We start from the raw sequence: 19,912 nt of genomic DNA on the forward strand, positions 1-19,912 counted from the left end.
CCTATTTTCCAATGTAAAATCTGGGCTTAAAACAACATTTTAGCGGTAAAAATGTACCATATTTTTCGGACTATAAGACGCACTTTTTCCCAAAAATTTTTTAGAGTCGGAATATACTTACAAATGCTGCGGCGCATCGCAGCAATGGAGCTGTGGGGACTCCGGCTTTGACAAAATGGTGGCGGAGGCCCCTCGCAGCACAGAGCACTGCCGCCCCAGCACAGAGCATTGCCGCCGCACCAGCACAGAGCGCTGCCGCCGCACCAGCCTTGACCACCGAACGTCTGTGACCACTCATGCACCTTTGCTGATCCCTCCCAGTAAGCTGAATTCAGACTCTCCAAACGCGACATGGCAACCGCTAATTATTCCAGCAAAGTTTACATTCAAAAAGTCAAATGGTGCGCTTTCCCTTCTGAGCTCTGCCGTGCGCACACACAGTAGATTTCCCCCAAATATGGGGTATCAGCATGCTCAGGAGAAATTTCAAAACAAAACGTATCATCCATTTTCTCCTGTTACCCTTGCAAAAGTAAAAAAAAAATTAGGTCTACATGAAAATTTTTGTGAAAGAAAAGTAAATGTTTATTTTTTCCTTACACATTCCAATCATTCCTGTGAAGCACCTGAAGGGTTAAGAAACTTCTTGAATGTGATTTTGAGTACCTTTAGGGGTGCAGTTTTTACAATGGTGTCACTTTTGGGTATTTCCTGTCATACTGACCCCCCCAAACTCACTTCAAAGGTGAGGTGGTCCCTAAAAAAAATGGTTTTGTAAATTTTGTTGTAAAAATGAGAAATCGCTGTTTAGCTTTTAACCCTTATAACTTCCTAAGGAAAAAAAATTTGTTTCCAAAATTGTGCTGATATATATATATATATATATATATATATATATATATATATATATATTTGATATAGATGCTACTGTGCAGGCGCCGCCATCGCCGGTGACATTTTGCTGGATGTAATTTTTTTTATAAGCCCAACAATAGCCACAATATTATAGGCATGTACATATTTTAATTGTCTCCCATTGTAAGATCTTTTTATATCTCTGTAAACAGTGCCTACTTTTTGGAGTAAATATAAAATTTATTAGTTCCGTCTCCTTGTTCTGTGACGAATTCACGTGCCTATAAGCTAATTACGCTACTATTTGGGTTGGCTTCGGAACCCCTGTATTAATTTTAAATATTAATATAGAGAATCAGAAGTTGGTGGCAGCGGTGTGTTTTGGCTAGGTGGGTAGAGCTGGTAGTGACTGAGCGGGTTTTATAGGCAGATTGTGTAGCTGCGGCCAAAGCATTTATAATTCCCTCACTGCAAGTGGACCTAATAGCCATTGCACAACAAGTAGCCCGTCCGGCAACTTCCTAGGTGCAGTTTTCTGACTGACCTGAAGGTAAGGGGGGGCGCCTGCGAGCTCCAAAGTGGAACTGGAAAGTGGGATATACATAAATCTCGGCAGTTCGTGACATATTGTGGCAGCAGTGGGATATCTACAATAAACCCCTGCGGTAAATTGTTGGGGCAAGACAAGCTTGCTGCTTTCATCACATTGTTGACAGCAGTGGGATAACTAAGATAAGCCCCCCTGCACATGTGATAGCCGTGTGCGGTCAAAGGTCACACCACTGTCCCCTCCAACCTCCCTTATCTCTGCCGAGGAATTTGGCACACACTTCAAAAATAAGATCTACCAAACAAGCCAAGTCTTCATCATTCAACCAACACAACCCCTTTGTATACCAGACCACTGCCCAAACCCCATAACCTCCCTCTCCAACATCGCTGAAGGGGAGCTTAATTGTCTCTTCTCCAAATCGCACCTCACAACCTGTGCACTCGACCACATCCCATCCCCTCCCCAACTTCAACACCACACTTATCTCATCCCTAACCCACCTCTTCAACCTATCACTAACGTCTGGTACCTTCCCTTCTGCTTTCAAACATGCCACAATCACGCCTATCCTTTAAAAGCCAACCCTCGACCCAACCGCAATGTCCAGCTATCGTCCAATATCACTGCTCCCATTTGCTTCCAAACTCCAGGAGCAGCACGTCCACGCTGAACTTTCTTCCCATCTATCATCTAACTTGCTCTTTGACAATCTACAATCTTTATTTATGCCCCCATCACTCCACTGAGACAGCCCTGACCAAAATTACTAACAACCTAATTACAGCAAAATTAAATGGACAATACTCTCTACTCCTGCTTCTAGACCTGTCTTCTGCATTCGACACAGTTGACCACTGCCTCCTACTACATATCCTCTCCTCCTTTGGCATCAAAGACATCGCCCTATCCTGGATCTCCTCATACCTTTCCAACCGCACATTCAGCGTCTCCCACTCCCACACTACCTTCCTCATCCCACCCTCTCTCTCTGTTGGAGTCCCCCAAGCCTCTGTTCTAGGACCCCTACTCTTCTTAATCTATACACTTGGCCTGGGGCAACTCAAAGTCCCACAGATTCCAGTACCACCTTTATGCCGATGACACTCAGATCTAACTCTCTGAGTGGGTACATTTTGGGTACAACATTTTGGCCCAGATGTCACCTCTCTGCTGTACAGAATCCCGGAGTGTCTATCAGCCATATCCTCCTCCATCTCCTCTCGCTTCCTCAAGCTCAATGTGGACAAATCTGAAGTCTTCTTTCCTCCATCTCACAGATCTTCCTTACCTGACCTATCACGATTAATGACATCACGCTTTCCCCAGTAACAGAAGTCTGCTGCCTCGGAGTAACCTTTGACTCTGCCCTGTGCTTCAAACCTCACATCCAAGCTCTTTCTACCTCCTCTTGCCTCCAGCTCAAAAATATTTCAAGAACCCGTCCTTTCCTCAACCTACTAAAATACTTGTGCATGACCTCATCTCCCGCCTCGACTACGGCAGAATTCTTTTCTGTGGTCTCCCTGCTAACACCCTCGCACCTCTCCAGTCCATCCTTAACTCTGCTGCCCGACTAATTAATCTCTCTCCTCGCTACTCCTCCACTTCTCCCCTCTGCAAATCTCTTCACTGGCTCCCACTCCCTCAGCGTATCCAGTTCAAATTACTAATACTGACCTACAAGGCCATCTATAACCTGTCTCCCCCATATGCCTCTGAACTAATCTCCCGATACCTTCCCTCACGTAATCTCTGGTCCTCCCAAGACCTCCTCACCTCCACAATTATTCGCTCCTCACCCAACTGCCTCCAAGACTTCTCCCGAACTGCCCCAATTCTCTAGAATTCTTTGCCCCAACAAGTCCAAATATCAACCACATTTGGATCCTTCAGACGGAACCTGAAAACCCACCTCTTCAAGAAAGCCTACAGCCTGCAATGACCCCGCTACCTCCTTCTCTCTCACCACTACCGGGGATATCACCTCAACCAACACCGGAACTGCTACGACCCACCAACCTACTGTCTCCTTACCCACCATCCTGTAGCATGTAAGCCCTAAAGGGCAGGGTGCTCTCTCCCCTCTATCAATCTGTGATTGTTAGCTTGTTTACTGTGACATCTGCAATTTGTATGTAACCCCCTCTCATGTACAGCACCATGGAATCAATGGTGCTATATAAATAATAAAAAAAAATGTAATCAGAGCACCACATAAAGCCCCGCCCAGAGCATGAGAATCTCATTAACTGAAAACTACAAATACAGATTACACAACAGTAAACCAGAGTTGCATTCATTTATGGTGGCTCATTGGAGCTACTATGAATCCTGAGCAGAAGATTAGAGATAGTTTTGCTCCCCATTTCAGGAGAGATTGTGCAGTAATCTGAATTCCTTAGGATCAAAAACAATGTAATTGGTTGTAAGTTCTATAGAAAAGGGCTTTCAATGCCCAAAGTCATTTGAACAGTTTTGGGTGGAGGAGAATGTTGTGGTCTAGAGGCAAAATGGTGATCATGGTAATACGGCCGGACTACACCACCGATGAAGCAGCCAAAGCCAGTGACTGAGAGGAATCTGTGACTTCTCTGGATTCAGTGGTTACTACTCACCATTCATCACCCCTCACATATGTCTCTGTAGTATTAATATGGGTCAGATCTTCACCCTGAAACAAATATTGTAAAAGTCACCGACAGATGGAGAAGTCCCATCTATGATCAGCTCTAATCCTGCCATCTCCACCGTTCTCATCACACAAGTATAAAACATATAATACTGGTGGATAAAACAAGACTGAGCATAAGACCTTCACAGCCGTCTACACATCATAGGGGAGATCTCCTGACACCTTCTCTCCATCTACCTGATGATCCTGAGGAGCACTGGGATCTTCTTGGTTACAGTCCTGTGGAAGAAGAGGATGGGGACATCTCTCTGGTGTTGTCCTCTTACTAGATAGATCTGGAGGAAACACATACAGGGACTGAATTCATTCTCTACATACAGATAATTATAGGCCGTGTGTATTTAGTCCTGTCTATTACCTGGAGATGTGAGGGGCTGGGGAACCTCCATTATGACGTCCTTGTACAGATCTCTGTGTCCTGCTAAATACTCCCACTCCTCCATGGAGAAATAGACAGCGACATCCTGACACCTTATAGGAACCTGACACATACAATGATACCGTCATCCCCCGATCCCTTCATAGTGTTACTGTATAATGTCCCTGCATTCCCAGCAGTGTCACCTCTCCAGTCAGCAGCTCCATCATCTTGTAGGTGAGTTCTAGGATCTTCTGGTCATTGATGTCCACATTGGATCAGGGGGAGAGGTGGAGGCCCCGTGATTGGGCTCAGGGGTCTTTCACATCCCTCAGACACAGGGTCCTGACAGCGATCACTAGAGGTTTTCTTCACCACTGTGTAATCCTGGTTATGGAGAGACACATTAATAAATCTCACTCCAGACATTTCCAGAGTCCTCACCTCTCCAGTTCTGTCCATCTGTTATTCCCATAGATAAGAATGATGTAATGTGACGTCATCAGCATCTCTCACCTCTCCAGTGAGACGGAAGAGGATCTCTAGGGTGAGGTGTAGTATCCTCTCCGCCATCTTGTCTCTGTCCATATCCATCCTTGGTGGGTAAATCAGGAAAATTCTCTTTTGTAGAAGATCTTCACTGAGAGGATCCGATATTGTAGAGACCTGAATGAGAAGAAGATGATCCGATGTAACACCATAAGAATCCTGTGTAATAATACAATTACTGGAGATAATAAGGGAAACATATGAGGAGATTTATTATCTTACAGGGTTTAGTTTTCTTCCCTGACATCTACTAATAAAACCTATATATTTAGGCCACAGACAACAAGCAGTTTCCTCCTCGGAGTCGGCAGTTGAACACGTTCCTCATAGACTCATCTTCCATAACGCTAATTCTCGTCTCATTACCGACACTGGAATCGGCATTAGCAATACTGCAGGAGATATTCATTACACGCGACATGAGAAATAACTCCTTCATGATGAGGACAACATCTTCATCTTCTACTGCGGCTCTAGAAACAGATTTGGCCAGAGTCGGTCACTGACTCCATCCCCACCGGCCGTCTATATGAAGGTTTCCCGTCTTCCCCATACTGGAATCTTCTCTCACGTTAGATCTCAGCTCTGAGTCACACACAGAAGTTTGAGGCTTTTAGAAAAGATTTTTAGGTTCCACAATCACAACGGACAGAAATGATCTGATCCCAAAGTCTCCATGTACAGTGATTTATGGGGTTTATTTCTGGCCTTAGGCTTTCCTATATTACAAGAAAAACTCCAGAAAAAGCCGATATTAAAATGTTTCTACAGAAAATTGGCTCCAACAATTCTTGGCGCGCGTTCCACTTGCCGGATGTGGCGTTGGCGTGCGTTCCACTTGCCGGATGTGGCATTGGCGCGCGTTCCACTTGCCGGATGTGGCATTGGCGTGCGTTCCACTTGCCGGAGATACAAGGCTGTGGACCGTGCGCCATCAAGCCAACTTGGTTTCATATTCTACTTCTATGCGGTTCAAGAAACCGGAAGTTATTTTGGCGTGTGTTCCACGTACCGGAAACACTAGGTTGTGGAGCGCACGCCTCTACCTCATTGGACACAATTAGTAGCCCGCCTTCATTTGAGTGTGGTGGATTTTTTCCTTGCGGCTCACGCGCCTTTATAGCACACTGGCGTGCGTTTCAACCACCAGAAGTACCATGGTATGTTCTCCCCCTGCCTTTCTCTGGGGTAACACGCGTCTGTAAGACGTCCTAGTGATTGGAGACATAATGGCATGCACACCATATGTTCAGTGTTAACACCTGTGGGAATTCCTAATGGGAAGTGGTAATTAATTTCTCCTCATCTATGTAAAGTTAACCCTTTTTGTCCTGCCGTTCCTCACAGCTTCAGACAAGGAGTGGAGGGATCCATTCCTCTCTAGCTCAGCACTATGGCACCTCACCTCCTATCACAAGCAGAAGTCCCCTGATGACTCAGCTTGGAAGAAACGCGTTGGGCCCTTCCATGGGGGAATGCAGGGCTTGTTTAGCACAGGGGGAGCTGTGGACGGTCGGGGGGGAGTCTTGGGGATAGACTACTGTTAGCCCTTTGGGGTCTTGTAGGGCATTTTCTTCCCCTTTTCCTGTATGGATCATCCTGGACCCAGGATCTCCTTTTCCTCCCGCACCGGCTTCATGAATTGCTGAGCTTGTGCCTTTCCTTCCTTATTGCTCTGGCATATTTCGGGTGGTAACTCTATAACTGTCATCCAGATTCCAGTCATTCCTGTTATATGCAGCCAGAATCTGTCAGTCGTTATTTGCGGGGTTCTGTGGGATTCTCCCAGATCCACAAGGTGAGATTCTGGGACTTGCTGATTGCAGTTCAGCCATTTCAAGTGGGAATCATTCCTCCTGATCGGGCTGTGCTCCTCACGCCCCTTTATTTGTGACTTCACCCAAACATTTATATTCATTCACTCTGGGGGACACAAAATTGTATTTATTCTACTATCTAACTAAAGGTTATGTTTTATCTCCCGTCCACCACACGCCAGCTCCAGCTCCGCCCTCGTCCACCACACGCCGACTCCGCCTCCGCTCCCATCCACCACACGCCAGCTCCAGCTCCGCCCCCGTCCACCACACGCCGGCTCCGCCTCCGCTCCCGTCCACCACATGCCAGCTCCGCCTCCGCTCCCGTCCACCACACGCCAGCTCCGCCTCCGTTCCCGTCCACCACACGCCGGCTCCGCCTCCGCTCCCGTCCACCACACGCCGGCTCCGCCTCCGCTCCCGTCCACCACGCGCCAGCTCCGGCTCTGCTCCCGTCCACCACGCGCCAGCTCCGGCTCTGCTCCCGTCCACCACGCGCCAGCTCCGGCTCTGCTCCCGTCCACCACACGCCAGCTCCGCCCCCGTCCACCACGCGCCAGCTCCAGCTCTGCTCCAATCCACCACGCGCCAGCTCCGCCTCCGCTCCCGGCCACCATGCGCCAGCTCCGCCTACCACGCGCCAGCTCCGCTCCCGTCCACCACACGCCAGCTCCGCCTCCGCTCCCATCCACCACACGCCGGCTCCGGCTCTGCTCCCATCCACCACGCGCCGGCTCCGGCTCTGCTCCCGTCCACCACGCGCCGGCTCCAGCTATGCTCCCGTCCACCACGCGCCGGCTCCGGCTCTGCTCCCGTCCACCATGCGCCAGCTCCACCCCCGTCCACCACGCGCCAGCTCCGCCTACCACGCGCCATCTCCGCTCCCGTCCACCACACGCCAGCTCCGCCTCCGCTCCCGTCCACCACACGCCGGCTCCAGCTCCGCTCCCATCCACCACGCGCCGGCTCTGCTCCCGTCCACCACGCGCCGGCTACAGCTATGCTCCCGTCCACCACGCGCCGGCTCCGGCTCTGCTCCCGTCCACCATGCGCCGGCTCCGGCTCTGCTCCCGTCCACCATGCGCCAGCTCCACCCCCGTCCACCACGCGCCAGCTCCGGCTCTGCTCCCGTCCACCACACGCCAGCTCCGCCTCCGCTCCCGTCCACCATGCGCCAGCTCCGCCCCCGTACACCACGCGCCAGCTCCGGCTCTGCTCCCGTCCACCACGCGCCAGCTCTGCTCCCGTCCACCACGCGCCAGCTCCGCCCCCGTACACCACACGCCAGCTCCGGCTCTGCTCCCGTCCACCACACGCCAGCTCCGCCTCCGTCCACCACGCGCCAGCTCCAGCTCTGCTCCCGTCCACCACGCGCCAGCTCCGCCTCCGCTCCCGTCCACCACACGCCAGCTCCGCCTCCGCTCCCGTCCACCACACGCCAGCTCCGCCTCCGCTCCCGTCCACCACACGCCGGCTCTGCCTCCGCTCCCGTCCACCACGCTCCGGCTCCGCTCCCGTCCACCACGCGCCGGCTCCGGCTCCGCTCCCGTCCACCACGCGCCGGCTCCGGCTCTGCTCCGGTCCACCACGCGCCAGCTCCGTCCCCGTCCACCACGCGCCAGCTCCGGCTCTGCTCCCGTCCACCACGCGCCAGCTCCGGCTCTGCTCCCGTCCACCACGCGCCAGCTCCGGCTCTGCTCCCGTCCACCACGTGCCAGCTCCGCCCCCGTCCACCACACTCCAGCTCCGGCTCTGCTCCCGTCCACCACGCGCCAGCTCCGGCTCTGCTCCCGTCCACCACGCGCCAGCTCCGCCCCCGTCCACCACACTCCAGCTCCGGCTCTGCTCCCGTCCACCACGCGCCAGCTTTGGCTCCGCCCCCGTCCACCACACGCCAGCTCCGCCCCCGTCCACCACGCGCCAGCTCCGCCCCGTCCACCACACTCCAGCTCTGATCCCGTCCACCACGCGCCAGCTCTGCTCCCATCCACCACGCGCCAGCTCCGGCTCCGCTCCCGTCCACCACGCGCCAGCTCCGCTCCCGTCCACCACGCGCCAGCTCCGGCTCTGCTCCCGTCCACCACACGCCAGCTCCGGCTCTGCTCCCGTCCACCACACGCCAGCTCCGCCTCCGCTCCCGTCCACCACGCGCCAGCTCCGCCTCCGCTTCCATCCACCACACGCCAGCTCCGGCTCTGCTCCCGTCCACCACGCGCTAGCTCCGCCCCCGTCCACCACACTCCAGCTCCGGCTCTGCTCCCGTCCACCACGCGCCAGCTTTGGCTCCGCCCCATCCACCACACGCCAGCTCCGCCCCCGTCCACCACGCGCCAGCTCCGCCCCGTCCACCACACTCCAGCTCTGCTCCCGTCCACCACGCGCCAGCTCTGCTCCCGTCCACCACGCACCAGCTCCGGCTCCGCTCCCGTCCACCACGCGCCAGCTCCGCCTCCGCTCCCGTCCACCACGCGCCAGCTCCGCCTCCGCTTCCATCCACCACACGCCAGCTCCGGCTCTGCTCCCGTCCACCACGCGCCGGCTCCGGCTCTGCTCCCGTCCACCACGCGCCAGCTCCGGCTCTGCTCCCGTCCACCACGCGCCAGCTCCGACTCTGCTCCCGTCCACCACGCGCCAGCTCCGGCTCTGCTCCCGTCCACCACGCGCCAGCTCCGCCCCGTCCATCACACTCCAGCTCCGGCTCTGCTCCCATCCACCACGCGACAGCTCCGGCTCCGCCCCGTCCACCACGCGCCAGCTCCGCCCCCGTCCACCATGCGCCAGCTCCGCCCCGTCCACCACACTCCAGCTCCGGCTCTGCTCCCGTCCACCACACACCAGCTCCGCCTCCGCTCCCGTCCACCACGCGCCAGCTCCGCCTCCGCTTCCATCCACCACACGCCAGCTCCGGCTCCGCTCCCGTCCACCACACGCCGGCTCCGGCTCTGCTCCCATCCACCACGCGCCAGCTCCGGCTCTGCTCCCGTCCACCACGCGCCAGCTCCGACTCTGCTCCCGTCCACCACGCGCCAGCTCCGGCTCTGCTCCCATCCACCACGCGCCAGCTCCGCCCCGTCCACCATGCGCCAGCTCCGCCCCGTCCACCACACTCCAGCTCCGGCTCTGCTCCCGTCCACCACGCGCCAGCTCTGCTTCCGTCCACCACACGCCAGCTCCGGCTCCGCTCCCGTCCACCACGTGCCAGCTCCGGCTCCGCTCCAGTCCACCACACGCCAGCTCCGCCAGCTCCGGCTCTGCTCCCGTCCACCACGCACCAGCTCCGGCTCTGCTCCCATCCACCACGCGCCTGCTCCGGCTCTGCTCCCGTCCACCACGCACCAGCTCCGCCCCCGTCCACCACGCGCCAGCTCCGGCTCTGCTCCCGTCCACCACACGCCAGCTCTGCCCCCGTCCACCACGCGCCAGCTCCGGCTCTGCTCCCGTCCACCACACGCCAGCTCCGGCTCTGCTTCCGTCCACCACGCGCCAGCTCCGCCTCCGCTTCCGTCCACCACACGCCAGCTCCGGCTCCGCTCCCGTCCACCACGCGCCGGCTCCGGCTCTGCTCCCGTCCACCACGCGCCAGCTCCGGCTCTGCTCCCGTCCACCACGCGCCAGCTCCGGCTCTGCTCCCGTCCACCACGCGCCAGCTCCGGCTCTGCTCCCGTCCACCACGCGCCAGCTCCGGCTCTGCTCCCGTCCACCACGCGCCAGCTCCGGCTCTGCTCCCGTCCACCACGCGCCAGCTCCGGCTCTGCTCCCGTCCACCACGCGCCAGCTCCGGCTCTGCTCCCGTCCACCACGCGCCAGCTCCGGCTCTGCTCCCGTCCACCACGCGCCAGCTCCGGCTCTGCTCCCGTCCACCACGCGCCAGCTCCGGCTCTGCTCCCGTCCACCACGCGCCAGCTCCGCCCCCGTCCACCACACTCCAGCTCCGGCTCTGCTCCCGTCCACCACGCGCCAGCTCCGGCTCCGCCCCGTCCACCACGCGCCAGCTCCGCCCCCGTCCACCATGCGCCAGCTCCGCCCCGTCCACCACACTCCAGCTCCGGCTCTGCTCCCGTCCACCACGCGCCAGCTCTGCTCCCGTCCACCACACGCCAGCTCCGGCTCCGCTCCCGTCCACCACGTGCCAGCTCCGGCTCCGCTCCCGTCCACCACGCGCCAGCTCCGCCTCTCCCCACCCCACATTGGCAGCCTCTGCCTGTTACCCCATGCCCAGCCTCTGCCCCCCCACACTCTCTCTCCACAGACCGTCTTCTTTCTGTCCTCTGCGGGGTGTCGGCTGCTCCCTCCTCCGCGCTCTTCCCCGCTGAAAGCTCCGCTCCTCTGCTGCGCGCTCTCCACACTGCTCTCCTATGGTGAATGCTGGACAGTGTGGGCGGGGCCACAGCTTCCTCCCGTCTGCTCTATGGAGGAGGAGGCACCGCCCCTTCTGGTCACATGGGCATGACGTCACTACAGGTCCTGTGTGCACAGAGCAGCCATATATGTGGTGGACACTCCTGGACCTTCTGCTTTCTGGGCCGGTTCCTCCTGTGAGTCCTATTAACCCTTTCGCTCCCTGTCTTCTCCTTTCTGACAGGACAATCTCTGAATTCGGACAGTGTGACGGGAATTTCAGCAATGTGGAAGGAAAAAATGACAATTTTCCTGTTTTCCTCACAGAAATGTGACTTTCCCCCCAATGTATCATTGTCCTAAAGGTGACAGGAGCGCTGAGGCCGCACAGTGCGCCGTGTCTCCTGAGTGCCGATACCCCACAGGCTCAGGAGGGAAGGGGCGCCATTGTGACTGGGATAGACGGCGGACGCCGTGTAACGTGTGAAGAGCGCTGACACCAGAACAGCAGAGACCCCACAAGTGGCCCCATGTTACCCCCTTCACCTCTAGGGGACAGGGAGGATTATTAACCCTCAGGGGAATCGCTTGTGTAACACACGACCGCTCCAAAGTTTGGGGTCACCCAGACAATTTTGTGTTTTCCATGAAAACTCCGACTTTTATTCATCTATTGAGTTGCCAAATTAATTTAACCACTTAAAGGGAGTCTGTCACCCCATTTTAGCACTATAAGCTGGGGCCGCCGCCATCAGGGGCTTATCTGCAGCATTCTGTAATGCATTCTGTAATGCTGTAGATAAGCCCCGATGTAACCCGAAAGATAAGGAAAACACGTTAGATTATACTCACCCCGGCGTACGGTGCCTCCCATCTTCATACGATGACGTCCTCCTCCTAACTTCTCCCTCGGCTCCTGTGCAGGCGTACTGATCTGACCTGTAGAGGGCAGAGTAAAGTACTGCAGTGCGAGGGGCCGGGAAGGGCACAGAGGTCCTGCGCACTGCAGTACTCTGCTCTGCCTTCTACAGGACCGATAAAGCACGCCTGCGCGGGAGCCGAGGGAGAAGTTAGGAGGAGGACGTCATCGTATGAAGATGGGAGGCCCTGGACCAGACTGCAACGCCCCCTGGTGAGTATAATCTCACGTGTTTTTCTTATCTTTCAGGTTACATCAGGGGCTTATCTGCAGCATTACAGAATGCATTACAGAATGCTGTAGATAAGCCCCTGATGGCGGTGGCCGCAGCTGATAGGGCTAAAATGGGGTGACAGACTCCCTTTAATGAACGGAGCTTTTTTCATTTTTCGCTCCCCTTATTTCCAGAGCCATAACTTTTTTATTTCTCCGTCAGTATGGCTGTATGCAGGATGAGTTGTGCTTTTGAACGACACCATTCGTTTTATCATGTCTTGTACTCAAAACCGGGAAAAAAATTCTAAATGCGGTAAAATTGCAAAAAAAGTGCAAACCCTCACTTTTTTGTTTGGCTTTTTTGCTAAGTTCACTAAATGCTAAAACTGCCCTGCCATCATGATTCTCCAGCTCATTACGAGTTCATAGACTCCAAACATGTCTAGGTTCTCTTTTATCCAAGTGGTGGAAAAAAATTCCAAAATTTGCTAAAAAATAAGCACAATTTTTCGAGCCCCGTAGCGTCTCCATTTTTCGTGATCTTGTGCTTGGTGAGGGCTTATTTTTTGCGTGCCGAGCTGATGTTTTTAATGATACCATATTTGTGCAGATACATTCTTTTGATCACCCGTTATTGCATTTTAATGCAATGTCACGGCGACCAAAAAACCGTAATTCTGGCGTTTTGATTTTTTTTCTCGCTACGCCATTTAGCAGTCGGGTTAATCCTTTTTTTATTGATAGATCGGGCGATTCTGAATGCGGCGATACCAAATATCTGTAGGTTTGATTTTTTTTTATTGTTTATTTTGATTGGGGCGAAAGGGGGGTGATTTGAATTTTTATGATTTTTATTTTCTTTAATTTTTAAACACGTTTTTTTTATTTTTGGCACGCTTCAATAGTCTCCACGGGAGAGTAGAAGCATGCCATACTTGATCGGCTCTGCTACATATGGGAGATGAGCAGATCGCTCATATGTAGCAGTAATACAGCATTGCTATGAGCGCCAACAACAGAGTGGCACTCATAGCAATCTGACGGCAACAACCATAGAGGTCTCTCTATGAGACCTCTGATTGTCATGGCAACGCGTCGCTGACCCCCCGATCACGTGACGGGGGTTGGTGATACGCTCATTTCCGGTTGGACGCCGGAAATACTAGTTTAATGCCCGCTGTCAGTGTTTGACAGTGGGATTTAACTAGTTAATAGGCGCGGGCAGATCTTGATTCCGCCCGCGCCTATTGCCGGCACATGTCACCTGTTTATAACAGCTGACATGTCGAGGTTTTGAAGTGGGCTCACCGCCGGAGCCCACATCAAAGCAGAGGATACTGACCGCTGATGTACTATCCCGTCAGCGGTCTGTAAGGGGTTAAAATCTCGTCCAGACATTGACAAGGTTCGAAAAAAAGATTTTTATTTGAAATAATAATTTTCTCCTTCAAATTTTGCTTTTGTCAGAGAATGCTCCCTTTGCTGCAATTCCAGCATTGCAAACCTTTGGCATTCTAGCAGTTAATTTGCTGAGGTAATCTGGAGAAATTTCACCCCATGCTTCCAGAAGCCTCTCCCACAAGTTGGTTTGTCTTGATGGGCACTTTTTGCGTGCCATACGGTCAAGCTGCTCCCACAACAGCTCAATGGTGTTGAGATCTGGTGACTGCCCTGGCCATTCCATTACAGATAGAATACCAGCTGCCAGCTTCTTCCCTAAATAGTTCTTTCATAATTTGGGTCATTGTCCTGTTGTAGGATGAAATTGGCTCCATTCAAGCGCTGTCCACAGGGTATGGTGTTGTGAGTTCATTTTTCCCTTCACCAGTGATGTCTGATGAACTCCCTCTTCTGGCGAAGGAAGGTAGTGAGGCTGATTACCAAACAGCTGAGCAGGTAGATGATGACTGGGTCACAGGAACTGATGACTGGATATAAGGCAGCCGACGCCCTGCTGCCTTGCTGGTGATCTTCCTGCTGCATTCTTGGAGACCAGTCTGATTTCTGCTTCTCAAAGCTAAGTTTTGCTCTGCTTTTTGTACACTTTAGTTCTGGTTTTGTTTGCCTTGTTTTTTGGGAGTTCTGCCATCCCCGGCCAGGGGTGAGCTGAATTCCATTTTTGTCTCTGATCTGTTGATCTTTGGCTCTGTCTTAAGAATTTACCTGAGTGCTGATATAGTCTTTTTGAAGCCTAGCGACTTCAGGGCCTGTTTCTCCTATCAGTCTGTTGGTACATTTTTGGATAGGGTTTTTGCGGATTGCAGACAGCAGCTTTTCTGTCCTGTCTTATTTAGTTAGCTTGGGCCCCATCATTTGCTCAGCCTATCTTTCTATCTGTGTTAGTGTTTTTCATCTTGCTTCACAGTCATTATATGTTGGGGGCTGCCTATTGCTTTGGGGGCTGCTCTGGGGCAGTTTAGATTTCCCCTTTCTGTCTTTAGGCTAATTTAGTTCTCTGGCTGTGATCGAGGGGTCTAGGGCACCGTAGGAACCCCCCACGGCTACTGCTAGTTGTTGTGGATAGGTTCAGGGGGTCTGCAATCCGATAGCTTCCAACTTCTCTGGTTTTCTGGACTTAGCTATTATTTTTGTTTTTTCCTCCTTCGGTGACTCATCCATAACAGTATGGCATGGCGTTGCAAAATGGAGTGATAGCCTTCCTTATTCAAAATCCCTTTTACCTTGTACAAATCTCACACTTTACCATCACCAAAGCAACCCCTGACCATCACGTTACCTCCACCATGCTTGACAGATGGCGTCAGGCACTCTTTCATCATCTTTTCAGTTAATCTGCGTCTCACAAATGTTCTTCTGTGTGATCCAAACACCTCAAACTTGGATTCGTCTGTCCTTAACACTTTTTTCCAATCTTCCTCTGTCCAATGTCTGTGTTCTTTTGCCCATATTAATCTTTTCCTTTTATTAGCCAGTCTCAGATATGGCTTTTTCTTTTCCACTTTGCCCTGTAGGCCAGCATCCCGGAGTCGCCTCTTCACTGTAGGTGTTGATACTGGTGTTTTGTGTGTATTTAATGAAGCTGCCAGTTGAGGACCTGTGAGGCGTCGATTTCTCAAACTACAGACTCTAATGTACTTGTTACTCAGTTGTGCAGTGGGGCCTCCTACTTCACTTTCTACTCTGGTTAGAGCCTGTTTGTCGTCTCCTCTGAAGGGAGTAGTACACACCGTGGTAGGAATTCTTCAGTTTTCTGGCAATGTCTCACAAATAATTCATTTCTAAGAACAAGAATAGACTGTCAAGTTTCACACGAAAGTCCTTTTTTCTGGCCATTTTGAGAGTTTAATGGAACCAACAAATATAATGCTCCAGATTCTCAACTAGCTCAAAGGAAGGTCAGATTTATAGCTTCTCTAATCAGCCAAACTGTTTTCAGCTGTGCTAACATACTTGCACAATGGTAATCTAACCATCCATTAGCTTCTTACACAGTTATCAAAGTACCATAAGAACACTGTAGCGATGGTTGTTGGAAATGGGCCTCCTTACACCTATGAAGATATTGCATTACAAACCAGACATTTGCAGCTAGAATAGTCACACGGTAGTGTACTTTAATATTGGCCCTATTTCCTGTTGGCAGGTATACCTTTTCTTTTAGGATTTGATAAAAACGGCCACCAGTGGAGAAGAAACCTCTTCTACTAATATTTTGCAGAACTCCCCTGGCAGCCCATCTGGTCCGGGTGCCTCGCTATTTTTCAGGGAGTTAATAGTGTCCACTATCTCTTCCTTTCTTATTGTAGAGTTGAATCTTTCTCACCTTCTGAGACTGTTGGGAGGGATAGTCTATCTAGGAATGTCTTCCCCTCTTCTCCATCTACTGGTTCTTGTTCATACAATGTGTTATAGTATTTATGCCAGATGTCATTTATGATTTTTGGGTCTGTTTGTGGTGAACCTTTGTGATCATTCAATCTACCTATAAATCTCATAGGTGTTCGGCTTTTTGCCAAGCGAGCCAATAATGAACCAGCCTTATTACCGTATCTAAAAAATTCAGATGTTTTTTGGTTCCCCCTTATTCTTTCTAGTCTGTCCAGCTAAAGGTCAAATTCTGCTTTAGCTTTAATCCATTTATGCCTATTTTCTAAATTGGGTCGGTTAAGTGCTTGGTGTATAGGCCGCTTAGCTCTTCACTTGCTGTGTTATAGGATAATGTAGTTTTAGTCCGTGTTTACCACAATGTCACACAGGTTGGGAAACACCGGCTTTTGTGCTGGGTATGTTCGGCTATATTTGGTGATTTAATCGATGATTAAATTGTTGAATATTGCAATTTCGGCGATCGTGAGCCGAACTTTAACCCCTTTCTGACATGAGACGTACTATCCCATCCATGGGACCCGGGCCCCTATGCCCATGGACGGGATAGTACGTCTACCGAGATCAGCGGCGCCCACGTGGTGAGCGGCGCTGATCGCGGCCGGGTGTCAGCTGATTATCGCAGCTGACACCCGGCACAATGTGTCAGGGGCGGTCAAGGACCGCCCCCAACATGTTAACCCCTTGCACACCGCGATCAAACATGATCACGGTGTACCGGGGGTTAAAGGGAAGCATCGGCAGGGAGGGGGCTCCCTCCGTGCTTCCCTGAGCCCCCCACGGCAGCGCAATGTGCAGCGCTGCTGCGGGGGGCTCCTTTCCTGCAGGCCCCCGAATCAAAGATGGCGACGGGGGCCTTCGGGGGCCTGCAGGAAGCTGGCTTCCTCAGTGCCTGCAAAGCGCAGGCATGAGGAAGCCTTCTGCAGTGCCTGTGACAGATTGCTGATCTGTCACAGTGATCTGTGATGTGACAGATCAGCGATCTGTCACAGGACAGTGATGTCCCACCTGGGACTATTTAATAAAGTAAAAAAAAAAAATTAAAAAAAATGTTAAAATAAATTAAAAAAAATCGCCAAATAAATTAGAAAAAAAAAAAAATATTCCCCCAAATAAATCCATTTTTTAGAAATAAAAAAAAAAAAACAATAAAAGTACACATATTAGGTATCGCCGCATCCGTTACGACCCGCCCTATAAAACTATCCCATTAGTTAACCCCTTTAGCGAACCCCTTAAAAAATAAAAATAAAAAACGAAGCAAAAAATGATTTGTTATCATACCGCCAAACAAAAAGTGTAATAACGCGCGATCAAAAAGACGCATATAAATATCCATGGTACCGCTGAAAACGACATCTTGTCCCGCAAAAAACGAGCTGCCAAACAGCATCATCAGCAAAAAAATAAAAAAAGTTATAGCTCGCAGAATAAAGCGATGCAAAAATAATTATTTTTTATATAAAATAGTTTTCATTGCATAAAACCAACAAAACATAAAAAAAACGACCTAAATAAGGTATCGCTGTAACCGTACTGACACGAAGAATAAAAACGCTTTATCAATTTTATCGCACGCGGAACGGTGTAAACGCACCCCCCCAAAAGAAATTCATGAAACGCTGGTTTTTGTTCATTCTGCGTCCCAAAAATCGGAATAAAAAGTGATCAAAAAATGTCACGTGCCCGAAAATGGTACCAATAAAAACGTCAACTCGTCCCGCAAAAAATAAGACCTCACATGACTCGGTGGGTCAAAATACGGAAAAATTATAGCTCTCAATATGTGGTGATGCAAAAACTATTTTTACAATAAAAAGCGTCTTTTAGCGTGTGACAGCTGCCAAACATAAAAACCGCCATAAATAGTAAATCAAACCCCCCGTTATCACCCCCTTAGTTAGGGAAAAATAAAATTAAAAAATGTATTTATTTCCATTTTCCCGTTAGGGTTAGGGCTAGGGTTAGTGCTAGGGTTAGGGCTCAGATTAGGGTTAGGGGTGTGTTGGGGTTAGGGTTGGAGTTATAATTGGGGGTTTCCACTGTTTGGGCACATCAGGGGCTCTCCAAATGCAACATGGCGTCTGATCTCAATTCCAGCCAATTCTGAGTTAAAAAAGTCAAATGGTGCTCCTTCCCTTCCAAGCTCTGCCATGCGCCCAGTGTTTTACCCCCACATGTATCAGCCTACTCAGGTCAAATTGCAAATCAATTTTTGGGGTCCAATTTCTCCTGTTACCCTTAGGAAAATAAAAAATTGGGGGCAAAAATATCATTTTTGTGGAAAAAAATGATTTTTTTATTTTCACGTCCGAGCGTTATAAACTTCTGTGAAGCACTTGGGGGTTCAAAGTGCTCACCACACATCTAGATAAGTTCCGTGGGGGGCCTAGTGTCCAAAATGGGGACACTTGTGGGGAGTTTCAATAGTTTAGGTACATCAGGGGCTCTCCAAACGCACATGACACCCGCAGACCATTCCATCAAAGTCTGCATTCCAAAATGTCACTGCTTCCCTTCCGAGCCCCGACGTGTGTCCATACAGTAGTTTTCTCCCACATATGGGGTGTCAGCGTACTCATGACAAATTGGACAACAACTTTTGGGGTCCAATTTCTCCTGTTACCCTTGGGAAAATAAAAAAAATTGGGGACTAATTGATCATGCTTGTGGAAAAAATACGATTTTTTTTATTTTCATGCCCGGGCATTATAAACTTCTGTGAAGCCTTTGGGGGTTCAAAGTGCTCACCTCACATCTAGATAAGTTCCTTAGGGGGTCTCGTTTCCAAAATGGGGTCATTTGTGGGGGTTTCCACTGTTTAGGTACATTAGGGGCTCTCCAAAGGCAACATGACACCCGCAGACCATTCCATCAAAGTCTGCATTCCAAAACGTCACTACTTCCCTTCCGAGCCCCGACGTGTGTCCATACAGTAGTTTTCTCCCACATATGGGGTGTCAGCGTACTCAGGACAAATTGGACAACATCTTTTGGGGTTCAATTTCTCCTGTTACCCTTGGGAAAATAAAAAAATTGGGGACTAATTGATCATGTTTGTGGAAAAAATACGATTTTTTTATTTTCATGCCCTGGCATTATAAACTTCTGTGAAGCCTTTGGGGGTTCAAAGTGCTCACCTCACATCTAGATAAGTTCCTTAGGGGGTCTAGTTTTCAAAATGGGGTCATTTGTGGGGGGTTTCCACTGTTTAGGTACATTAGGGGCTCTCCAAAGGCAACATGACACCCGCAGACCATTCCATCAAAGTCTGCATTCCAAAACGTCACTACTTCCCTTCCGAGCCCCGACGTGTGTCCATACAGTAGTTTTCTCCCACATATGGGGTATCAGCATACTCAGGACAAATAGGACAACAACTTTTGGGGTCCAATTTCTCCTGGTACCGTTGGGAAAATAAAAAAATGGTGACTAAAAGATCATGTTTGTGGAAAAAATACGAATTTTTTATTTTCACGCCCGGGCGTTATAAACTTCTGTGAAGCACTGGGGAGTTCAAAGTGCTCACCACACATCTAGATAAGTTCCTTGGGGGGTCTAGTTTACAAAATGGTGTCATTTGTGGGGGGTTTCCACTGTTTAGGTACATCAGGGGTTTTCCAATCGCGACATGGTGTCCGATCTCAATTCCAGCCAAAAACATCAAATGGCGCTGCTTCCCTTTCGAGCTCTGCCATGCGCCCAAATAGTGGTTTCCCCCCACATGTGGGGTATCAGCGTACTCAGGACAAATTGCACAATAACTTTT

General features: G+C 51.1%; 3 protein-coding genes across 3 annotated transcripts in view; 1 reads left to right on the top strand and 2 right to left on the bottom strand.

The window, feature by feature from the left end:
• LOC141075657 (uncharacterized) overlaps positions 1–19,912 on the bottom strand; it is a 206,735-nt gene that overhangs the window by 118,563 nt on the left and 68,260 nt on the right. The window lies entirely within an intron of this gene.
• Positions 1–19,912, top strand: part of LOC141075656 (oocyte zinc finger protein XlCOF8.4-like) — a 140,725-nt gene that overhangs the window by 87,793 nt on the left and 33,020 nt on the right. The window lies entirely within an intron of this gene.
• On the bottom strand, positions 5,009–10,446 carry LOC141075655 (uncharacterized). Its single transcript, XM_073562764.1, has 2 exons — positions 7,691–10,446; positions 5,009–5,124 (listed from the first exon to the last, which is right to left on the bottom strand). Exons 1-2 carry the CDS (start codon positions 9,870–9,872, stop codon positions 5,096–5,098), a joined length of 2,211 nt encoding a protein of 736 aa, XP_073418865.1. The 5' UTR covers positions 9,873–10,446; the 3' UTR covers positions 5,009–5,095.

Source organism: Dendrobates tinctorius, unplaced genomic scaffold, assembly GCF_039654945.1.
Source record: "Dendrobates tinctorius isolate UK_male_01 unplaced genomic scaffold, ASM3965494v1 ptg000366l, whole genome shotgun sequence".
Lineage (NCBI taxonomy): Eukaryota > Metazoa > Chordata > Amphibia > Anura > Dendrobatidae > Dendrobates > Dendrobates tinctorius.

Excerpts from the sequence above, each read along its gene's own strand:
- LOC141075655 (XM_073562764.1), bottom strand. The coding sequence starts at position 9,872 with ATGGGAGCAGAGCCGGAGCTGGCGCGTGGTGGACGGGAGCAGAGTCGG. Across the intron at positions 5,125-7,690 it reads GGGAGCGGAGATGGCGCGTG|GTCTCTACAATATCGGATCC; the intron begins GTAGGCGGAGCT and ends CTTCTCATTCAG.